We start from the raw sequence: 11,487 nt of genomic DNA on the forward strand, positions 1-11,487 counted from the left end.
GTGAACTTGAACCTGAAACCGCATGTCTCATCACATCGTGAACAAAGAGACTTGCCATCAGTGAACATTACAGCAGTTACTATACCGGATGGTATAGTATGGGACACGGTTAATTATGATATATTTGGCCTGAAACTGTAAACAATATGTTGTCTGATTTGGAAAAATCTGTCGCATTTTCTAGCAATGAAATGCTAGAAGACACACCAGATTTTAACACCATGTTTTGTAATCAACATTATGGTCATCATTTTTTACACAAATCCAGTACCCCTAGGAATGTTTTTACATATCACCATTAGGAACATTGCCCCACACCACTGAAAGATTGTTCGAAAATATTTGCACAGACGTTTTCAGGGTTTAATGTTTCATATTACTATAAGGTTGCACCGACGTCCGCACAGAAAAATATGCTGACTAACACCAAACAGATTTATTCTGCTTCCTTTATTACCCAACTTTCTGGACAGGGTTTCGACTTATGGAAAGACACTAAACAAACTTAAAATCAGTCTGGGGTTCTAGAGATTGGCCATTTAGAGCATGCCTCATTCCTCATGATACTGTGCAACAGACCTCCTATCTTGGAATGGCCAAAAACAAGGATTTGAACCACCTCTGATTCCAACACCGTCACACAGCGAGGAAACTTTTACAGCAGAAGACAGGCCTACAATAGATGACATTTTACAATACAATAGATCGGACCCCAATTGGAAGGGATGGTTGGTTTGGCCCACAGACACCAATAGATGTCAGGAAAGATTCAGGGGTACCACCGAAGGGTTCAGTACTCATAGTCCAGACACACGCTATGTACAAAGAGAACATCCTGGGGTGGTGACATCATACAGTGTTGGGAAGTTATGCCTCGATTGGCTAAAGACCTCAACACTACCACAGGTGAAAAAACACTTATCCTTACTTACAGAGGATGTGGACCTACTGAATTTTTTATTAGGTCCCAGAAAGCCAAGTCAAAAACGTTTTATATGCTGTCTACAATGAAATTTGTAAAATCTCCCAACAAGAAGCAGCGGAGAGACTACGAGAAATAAATAGGATTAACTTAGAAAAGGCGTTAGCCGTAGTTGACAAAAGTATAACTACATTAACATCCAGGATTTAATCACTGGGCAACATTGTATCTTCTGCTATTGATGTACTAGAACAAAGTTTTGTCCATACTACAGCACGGGCAATGCAATTACGTTCTATTATGTTATTGAGCTGGACGCTGCAATCATTGCGCGCAGGTTATGTGCCTTGGCGTTTTATCAACAGTACGTCCTTGTTTTCTACATACAATCTAACGGAAAAAAAGATAAAAATGGCACAGAGGGGAGCAAAATATTCAGCGCTGCGTATTGAAAAACTGGACAGATTACTTTTTCCTGTGGCAGAGTCACCGTCCAGAGAGTGGTTAATCCACAGCCATATAACTTTACTGGTCACAACTTTCCAGTGTCAGTTTGCCTAGAACAACAACAGGCAGGCAGATATGAAGAAATGGGTAGGAATTTCATCAAGGATTCTTGGGAATTACAGTAAAGTTTTCGATGCAGGAGTGGGGATCTAGAAGTGTTACTTAGCGGTACAAACTGTGAGATTGCTTTAAGTGGATCTCTCATACGCCAGGATATCATGCTGCACGGGGCATGCAATGGTTCAGTAGCAAACCTATCCTGTCACTTGAGGGGTACCCCAGCAGCCGTGATTACCCCAGTATTCAGGTTACTTTCAAATGGGAGTTACTTGATGCTGAATGATCAAGGTTGTTGTGGGAAGCTTCCGGGCATTGCATATCTAGTCACCATGAGCTACAGGGTCACTAGCAAGTATTGTTTCCACTGACACACACAATCAGGGAGGCGCCGCTATGGCCTTCATTGAATGTTTGCTTTGTACGGTTTGATACTCTGAGCAGAATGAAAGCCATGCTTCTACAGAAAACAGTGCTCTTAACCTCTGCCCGGGAGACTTTTGATCTCCAAATAGCAAGGTCATCAGCAGAGACACAGGCACTCATACGTACGAATTGCCCCTTCCATTTCACAGAAACAGTAAATCATATCTTTAACATGTCTGATATGACGGGTATAGTCCACCGATTTAAGACCATAGGTTCGGGACTGTTAAGCACCTTTCAGATGGTCCTCGGAGTTATATCAAACTTTATACACTCCGTATTAAGAAGCATTTTTTTTTAGAAGTTCCGCTGGTCCTGTTTCTAATAGCAGGTATCCTGATCGCAATTTTTCTGCTATGCAATGGACGTCCCAGTCACCAAGGAGAAAAAGCACTCCTGGAGTGCAAATACCATGATCGCATGGTAAAACATTGGAGCACACCTCGCCTACGGGAACTCAGTGCCTCTTGGTTCCTGTCAGTTAGACCAGTCTGGATGGACTGCATCTTACCTGTTCTCGGATGCCTGTTCTGCGGAGAAGAATGCGTGTTGGATCTCTGTCTGACACTTCAATCAGCTGCGCAACCGAACGTTGATGCCTTACTGGACCCGATAACGGCCTATGTTCTGCAGTGTCCCCATCGTATTCCTATGTTGATGGCTGCATTCTTAGAGCCACCACAGGAAGTCTCTGCTCCTGTTGGAATGGATACCGGCTCCTCCACTAACACTTAGGCTTTGGATGGCGCACAGGCTGCCCCAGCATCGGCTACAGGCAGTACAGAAGATCATCTATGCTCAACTGACGTAATCTGCGAGGTGTTACAGGGATTTTCTTCTGCGAATGAAGGCAACAGCGATGTTGCGTCTACCAGCCAGGAAACATAAACATTTGGCTTGTTGTGTGCTGGGAAAAATTTGGCCTTTTTTAAATATACTCCTATTTAGAATTCCAAAACAATTGACACTTTTAATGACCTGAATGGCTTTCGAATGATTGTAGTTGTTCAAACTATACATAAGGACTCAGAGTTATTGTTTCAGTGACAATTTTAGTTTCTTGCATTTTAGTAAAACTATTGTTTTACTGAAGTTGTTTGCGTACCAGTGCCTAGACAGCCTAGTAGCACATTAGAATTTAATTATATTGTCCAGTCGGATGAGGAGTGGGTGTTATATTCCATACAGGTACCCCAATATAGGCCCAGGTAACAACCCAACCTTTCACCTATATTTGTCCCTACTTCACATACATAACGGGCTGCTAGTACTGACCCTTTACCTACTTACAATATTGTTTACAGTTAGTGGGGGTTTTCCCTGAACAATAGCCTCATACATTATGCATGAGGATTCTTGGAAACTTAGCAGGACTACCATCTCCTGCATAATAAATATGTACAAGGTTCATTCCCGACGTCATCTTAAGTCCGACAATGGCATAGCAAGATAGAACCCGTGGGGATACCTTTTGGTATCTAAACATTACATCTTGCTGAGATAGTGAAAGGAGATCAGGGCTTCCCTGCCGACACACTGACGTGAGACGCTGAGGTTCCTGCATGCAGATGTTCCAACATGCAGTGGTCTAACATCTCTTGTGTGGTGTCCATCTCGAGACCAAGACGGGGTCCCACAGTCTCTCACTTCAGGTAATGGGATTGACTTTATCCTAGAGGGATTCTTGGCTTAACAACTACACACATGCTAGGTACATCTAGTTAGGGTAGCATTGTAGGAGTATGCATTTTATTATCATGTATGTTATATACTTCCTGTATTCATGGATATAGCAAGATGGTAGAAATCAACCATCCTTTTACCTTCTTAGTGCTTCTAATTATTTATATCTGTTTCTATCTAGTTGTTGTTCCAGCACACCTATTTTACACTAGAATGCCGAATGTTCAATAAATGCTTATTGAAAAACGTTGATATTGTTTATTCTGGGTATCTTTTTGAGACAAAGCAAGCATGAGTGACTGAGCGAAAAGTATTGCACTGTTTCCACGGTCCTGAGGGATCAGGGTTGTCATGTTCGATAGTTGCCCAGAACTATTCTCTACTTGGTAAGAGGAGTTTCTAGTTCTACTGTGAGCTAGCTGGTACACAGGCCAACATAACCGGTGGGGATGTCTGGAATCAGTCTGGACACCAAGCCCATAGTGAATGTTGTCTAAACGCGCAGATCCTGTATAGGTTTGAAGGAACTACACGACAGAGGGTTAATGTGTCAGTTGCAAAGAACATGTATCATGCAGATCACAAAACTGAGTGTGAGTAAACTATGAGTAACACTATAAAAAAAATTAATGTAAGTCAGACAGAGGCTATGGAGAAATGAGGTGCACTGTTGGAAAGTGGTAGTAAGGGAATTCATGGAGGAGGCGGAGGATATGAGGGAGGAGAGCACCAAAAAAGACTGTTGTAATGGCCACCATCAGTGCTCAAGCTGGCCCTGGCTGGGAGTCTCAGCCCCCCAAAGTTTGTGTCTAATTGCGTGCGTGTGTGTGTATATATATATATATATATATATAGGATATATTTATTTTATCCACAAAGTTATCCCAACAAGTCCGGTGCGCTCAACATGGGATTTGTAATGCTATTTTTTTCTAATAGCACTACAAATCCCATAATGCCACATTAAAGCCACATGGGTATTTAATGTGCAATAGAGAAAGGACTCACTAACCGTGAACCATGCCGTGGGAGAGCTGAAACGTGTTGGTTGAGGGTTGCGAGAAATAACATTCTTTAAACTCTACTCTGGAGTGCTGCGTCCTTTGCAATACAATATATTACATTTACCTTGAGGGATGCATGGTAAATGCATAGCGTCTTAAGGCACTGCGTTGTAAATGATGAGTGGTAAAGTCATGCGGTGTTCCTCGCTCTGTGTGTTGCTCAATGCCGCACGTGAAGTCATCAAGTGGATCAGTGGCGTAGCTAGGGGGGGCCGTCCGCCCCAGGTGGCACTATTTTGGGGGCGGACAAAGGCATTCAGATAAGGCTCGGCTTGCATTCGTGGACGTTCGGGGACGGGCAGAGAAGGAATAGGACTCGGGCAATGTCCTCTTCTTTTTTGTGCTGGCAGCTATCCCCCACTCTCTTCCTATTATTCCCTCTCTTTGTCTTGCTCCTCACTTACTGAAAACCGTAACTTGAAGAAACTGTTCACAACCTCTCTTTCCTTCTTTCATTTAGTTGGTTTCCTGTGAAATGGATCCAAAAAAGAAAAAACACTCTTGCGTGAAAAGCCCTCTTTCTGACATTTTTCTATTCCAAAGTGCAGCGGGATGGAGAGAAATAGAAGGTTTTAAATATGAAAAATAAATACATAACTAAATAAAGCAAGACAGAGTGCTTGCAAAGTGGCCAGATTGGCTTTATTCACATCCAAATACATTAGCCTCACTTTACAGAGTTTGCCAGTGAAGCGCTACTTTTGTTTTCTAGTCTCTCTTTGAACAGCATTGTTGTCCCCAGGTGGGAAAGTGTACCATTCTTGGAGGGACTGCAATACCTGGTTGATGGGTGGATTGGAAAACAAAATGTGTACCATGGCTCTGTATTTATGGATGTGGTCTTTTTAAACCATACTGCTTACGTTTTGTAAGGATATAAGCAATGGACATTGAAACGGTTCCCTTCGGGCCCGGTAGTCATCCTTAACTTTTCAGGTAAAACCACTCGCTGATTTCTGAATAGTGAGTGAGAGGTCGTTAAGGTAACCATGTTGTTTCTGCTTACATTTCACATGTTTTACTTCATCTTGCATTCCCTATCAGTGTTTGCGTTTACTTGTTTTTTTTTTTTAGGCAGCATATTACTCTTATCAAGTGCATAATTTGATTGAGCCACATCCAAGTGTTTATAGCGGGCACAATTAGGTTGTAGCTGAAGGCAGTGCGAGTTTCTCTCAGTGGGGCAGTATGGTGTTCAGTGGGGGAGAGGATGTGGCACTATGGCCAGAGCTGTCAAATTTGGAACTGGGGAACTGGGTTCAGCCTTCATGACCAGTCCACCAGACCACTCTACTGAGGGAGCATATTCCCATGCTAGACCTTAGAAGGTCCCACTAGACCTTAGAAGGCTTGATGTCTTAGCACAAGCAGGTGTACCCTAGTGGTGTCAATTGTGAGTTAACCTTGAAGGCCTGTCCACCACAATCCATACTGAAGTTCATCTCCAGTCTTGCGGGCACGCCTACGAAGCAGCACACCCTAGAGCAACAGTCATCCAGTCCCTGTGACTCTGTCACTGAGGTCACATGAACCTTGAGCAGGTAAGGGCGGTGCGAACGGTTTGACTGCACTGGGTACCTATTTCGGGTGGGTGCGTAGTGTTTGCAAGTATATTATGGTTTAAAAAAAAACTTGCTGTCTCCTTCCTGGCATCCAGCAATTTTCAGAAACAATAAAAATGGCATGATAACTTCGGTGATCAATGTTCTTCCTAGAGAGAGCGATCCGAGTTTTGTCTAGTGGAAGGGTTGACTCTTCGAAAGGTAGCACAGAGGGTTAATGTGCCTGCTGCAAAGAACATGTACCATGAAGATCACAAAGTGTAATGCTTTAATGGGGGGACCATGATGAATGGTCATTTAATGTCAGCTGTAGATGATGGATCTCTGAACAGTGTCATGTATGTGCATGTTTGCATTGTGCTGAGGGGATTACCAGGTAATTGTTCACACAACTCTCTGATGGATGTCACATGCGGTTTTTCTGAGCCCCCAGATAGAATCATGCAGTCTGTGTGTTCTCTTTAGTACTGCCAGTCACCGGTGTATTCAACTGTGTAGCCTTGGACCGTGTCATGTATGTAACTTGCATGATCGAGGTAACTACTAGCGGCGATACTACGTGTCTCTCGGTCCTCTTTCAAGTGCTTGCCGTCCTTTTTCCCCAGCAACTCCCCCCCTTCCACGCTCTAACCCCAGGGGTGGCAATCTGAGGGATATCCCCGGCGCCACAAGCTCTTGCTACGCCTCTGAAGTGGATACATTTTGTTTTAGTTTCACATTTCCAATGAAACCGTTTAATGACCACAGTGTCAAACAGTAAAGTCCGAGATATTGGCTTCATGAGGAAGGGGGTCACCCAGGGCTTTCGAGGAAAACCCATGTCATACAATCACTTCAGGTGGAGGGAAAACATTCAAGGCATGAGGTACACTAAAACTAAAAACACAGAAAAGGGTGCAAACCCCAAACAGAAAAGATGACACATTAATGGCAAAGGGGCACAAAACAAGGTAATGGGGAAACAGTGAGGGCGATCTCATTCTTACGTGCTGTGTGAGGCTCTGAGGGACTCTATCTGTCGCTGGCGTTGCTGCTGTAAGCTGGTAAGCGGGGGCAGCGGGCCGCCCCCCTTATCGTTGCGGAAAAGCCAACTCATGTTCTTATAGAAGCGCGTGCAGGGCTTAAACTGTGCTATCCACTGTCATCCTATCTCCATGTCAACACAATCCGGGGCACGCCCGACCGTGACGTTTTAGCGTCCTCCCACCCAAACCTCAGAATGAACCAGATTTTACTCAAACACAAAAGAAGGACTCCTGTATGTTGTCTGCTAAGGCGCTGAAACAGAAGAAGGACTGCGGAGCTGCGTAGTCAAATAATTGTGTAAGAACTTTATCTCCGCCCAGACAGTGACGCTTTTACAGCTTTATCAATGTATTTTTACTTAAGAAAACAGACTAGTATGTTCTCAGCAATACACTCCACACACCAACTCCTGCGGAATAATGTATTCAAATATCGCTCTGTTCTGCCGTATTCTAACGTGGCTATTAGCATAGTCCTCCCTTTTCTTCGCTCTAGGCGATTCAATTAGCTTTATTCAATTTTCACAATGGAAATCATAAAAGCATACTAAAAAATACAATATCAATTCATTACGAGTAAAACAGTGCTACATAACTAGGTTAAAACTGTAGTAAAAACAACAGATTATATACTCAAATCCGTTTTGCACACAGTGGAGGAAATCCTTTCAACACAGCTGGTTCAAACTTGCCAGATTTCTCCTTCGATGAATCACAGACCACAAGTAACTGAATATTGTGCAACAATCGGTGAAGTGGATAATAGCTGCAGGGACAGGGAAGCACGATGACATTTTTTGAACTTTAAATCATGTAAAATGGATACAAAAAAAAAAATGTCATCTATAAAAGCTGAACTCTAATTATTGTATAAAAAACGAATGCATCACAGCATACATCTAACTAGCAGTGCTTAATGATGAGCCATTGTATGAAAATATCACTGTTGGAGTGTGATTATAAAATGCAATCCTGTATTCAATTCTTGTATCATACAGAGACCATAAAGAAGCAACCTAAAAGTCTAAAATGAGATGAGCTGTGAGAGGTTTTGACTATAAAAAATAAAAATGTGTTCTCGCATGAGAGCCGTGGCATCACAGTGTGCATAGAAATACAAACTTTCATTTTGCTCATAATCAAAATTGGTATCTTTAAAGTTCGATGTAGGATATGCAAGAATTTATTGTGTATTAAACTTCGTAAGTGGTCTAAGTCAGTGCTTCATTTGAGCAAGTGGTGTTCGGCACTGGCACTTACGACAGTCTGCCACATGGTGGGCTGTTTGCCTGATTTAGAGTGAGCACAACAACACTTGATTACTAATTCATAGTGCCAATATAGGCAACTCACCCAACATTAAGAATATAGCATGCACACAACAAATAAACACACACGACTTGTTTGTTGGGAAACATATTGGTGCAAGTTTATTTCATACAAGAAATATGCCAACGTGGTGGGTCAATTTACGGGCGATTAAAGGGCAGTTCAAGCGGTGACTAACCTAAGCTGCCCTGCCCGCCTGATGAGCAAACTGCACCGTGGCCAACCCAATCGGTGCTACCATTTAGTGGGGATTATCCCCCTTAAATACCGTGGACCACCATTCCATCCCTTTACTCATGCCTTTTTAGGGGTGGCGCATGTCCAGGCAAGCCCCTGGTTGCTCAGGCTTACAACCGCTCGAAGGACTAGCGGGGCGCCGTCGTTTTCCTCCAGGGTCCTACCATAAAGACTCCTGGGGTTGGTTGGCATATGCACCCCTATTGTGCACTTGAAGAGGGTACACCTATGTACCATTCAGCCTCTGGATTGCCATGTAACTCAGCCTGCAACACAAATTAACAAGTTACCATATTCCTACCCTAGCTTCGAACCCCAGCCGACACGCCGGGTATGCAGTAAGGATGGAGATGGCGTGGCCAGGAGGCACAATAGGAAAGCCCGATTGGCGGGGGCAGGTATAAGTACTTTGCCCCACCCACCAATGCGCTGGAAGTGATGTGTGGCTCGTGCCAGACTTTGGGGACTCCCGGAGGGTCCCAACCACTAGTCCTGTTGCCGTGCCTAATGTGGCACTAGGGTGGCTGCCCTCCTAAGTGGGCACACTGCGTCTGCCGCGGGCAGCCTCAATATACATAAAAATGACTAAAACCTGCTGCTCATGCTAATCCTATAGCTTTGGAGAACTGGAATAGTAAGAATTGTCACAGTTGTAGGAGTGTGATGGTTAGTAGCTGGTTTGGTTCTGTCATTGGCAGCGCTGGCAGGGGCAATGGGTGGTGTAGGTTGCAGTGGTCTCTTGATAATGGCCCAGGCATTTACACTTATTACAACTTAAGCACTGGTCTAAGTACTCTTTTACTGATCTTATATGCTTATTTGCTGCAAGATCTAAATTGTAGTGCATTCCTCTTGAATTGCAAATTATCAAGCTGGATTGCTTCAATTTAATACTTAGGAACTAGACCAGAAGACAGAGGCATATGTATAAGAAAGTTCATAAGTGCCAAACAAAACATTATGATCTTTAAATTTGTCCATTACATTCCCATGTGACTCATTAGAAAGGAGTTTATGAAGGCTTGCTCAATGTTTCCAATTCCTTAGCTGTGACGGTCAAAAAACTCACAGTCTTTAATGCTAGTTGGACCAGAATCCCTCCCAATAGCTTAATTACAGCCAGTCGACATGATCTTATTTGTAACAGTCTTAAGGATGGACGTAGGAGTTTCTTCCTGATTGATAATAAGGCCGGACAGATACACAACAAATTAAGCAATGTTTCCTTACTATATCCATTCCATTCCAACAAACTTTATTTCGGTCTGTAAGACCTTAAAAAGTGAACAATACAAGTAATACATAAAACAGCCAATATACAGGCATACAATAAAAGCAAAGTTAAGTTAAAAACTCTATTAAACTCCAAAGCTTTATGTGGATTTTGGGATGCTGCTACTCAGCAAACGCTGATTCCCCCTTATCAGATTAGAAGCTTCAAGTTTCAATTGTTCAATATTATCAACATTTACAATATATCAAGTTGGAAACTGGTTGAAAATTAATTTTGGGAAAATTACAATAACAAAAGTAACAGAATAATATCTATAAAAAGATTATTTTTTTTAAATTACAAAGCTGAGTTTAGCTAAAACCTCCGATGGTGCCACATAGAGTTCAAAATTTGCGAACATACGTGACAAGAATTTTCAATTCTATTAAAGACAAGGAGGCTAGGATTATGCTTTCTCATTTCTTTATTAGAAATGCTCAGCAGCCAATAAAAACACAGTAGATAAAGAGAAAAACTACAGTACCCATAAACACCAGGGTATCACGTGACCAACCATAGAGACCATAGTATAAAAGGTCATGTAGAGAGTATCACGTCCTCTTTCTTTGTTGAGTAAAACAGTTCAATTAAAACAAGAAGTCCAAGAACAACGTTGAACATCAGGAATAGAAAACCATCAGTAGCTGCAGAAAGTCCACCTTGAAGAACCTGGGACTCGACGGCAGTAGAACCTCGGAAGCAGAAGAGCATCGAAAGCAGGAGAAAACAGATGGAGCAGCAACACCGTTACTTCGGGTCAGAACCTAAAAAGATACAGACTGCCATAATACACATCCAATATAGGTAGTATGAAATCACAATAGGGGGGGTTAGAGAAATAATTAAGCACACGAAACATAATGCATATGTAAAAACAAGCATTGGCATAGCCAATAGGTCTCGCTTTTGGGACCTTATAAGTGTTTAGCCATGCAACAGTTGATGTTGTTGCACCAAGGATATTGTGCTGCATAGCTAAATACTTAGAAGGTCCCAAAGGCGAGACCTATTGGCTATGCCAATGCTTGTTTCTTTTACACAGGTGTGCCCTGAGGCAACAGCAAGATTTAACAACTGTGTTAAATATAGATTTAGGACGTGCACAATCCACCTCAAGACTTGTCTTAGATCAAGCCTAAAACAAAAGTAGGAGGAATTAGAGTTGGTCCACGAGATGAAACAAAACCTCTGCATTAAGTGTTCTCCAATGTGACTCTTACTTCACTTTATAAGTGTGTATGTGTGATAAATTGTGTGTGTGTGTGGGAGAAATTGTGTGTGTGTGTGTGAGAGAAATTGTGTGTGTGAGAGTGTGTGTGTGTGTGTGTGAGAGAAAGTGTGAGAGAAAGAGTGTGAGAGAGTGTGAAAAAGTGTGTGTGTGAGTGAGTGTGAGAAAGAGTGT

At 42.6% G+C, this 11,487-nt stretch overlaps 1 protein-coding gene across 2 annotated transcripts in view; it reads right to left on the reverse strand.

Annotated features, from left to right (window-relative positions):
* The window catches only part of VPS37A (VPS37A subunit of ESCRT-I), a 431,421-nt gene extending 423,938 nt beyond the window's left edge, over positions 1-7,483 (reverse strand). For both annotated transcript variants that reach the window (XM_085642012.1, XM_085642013.1), the window contains exon 1: positions 7,208-7,483. In XM_085642012.1, coding sequence (XP_085498138.1) covers positions 7,208-7,317 — 110 coding nt within the window. In that variant the 5' untranslated portion in view covers positions 7,318-7,483. The remainder of the gene's footprint in view (positions 1-7,207) is intronic.
* Positions 7,484-11,487: the final 4,004 nt, after the last annotated feature.

Source organism: Triturus cristatus, chromosome 2_2 (genome assembly GCF_964204655.1).
Source record: "Triturus cristatus chromosome 2_2, aTriCri1.1, whole genome shotgun sequence".
Taxonomy (NCBI): Eukaryota; Metazoa; Chordata; class Amphibia; order Caudata; family Salamandridae; genus Triturus; species Triturus cristatus.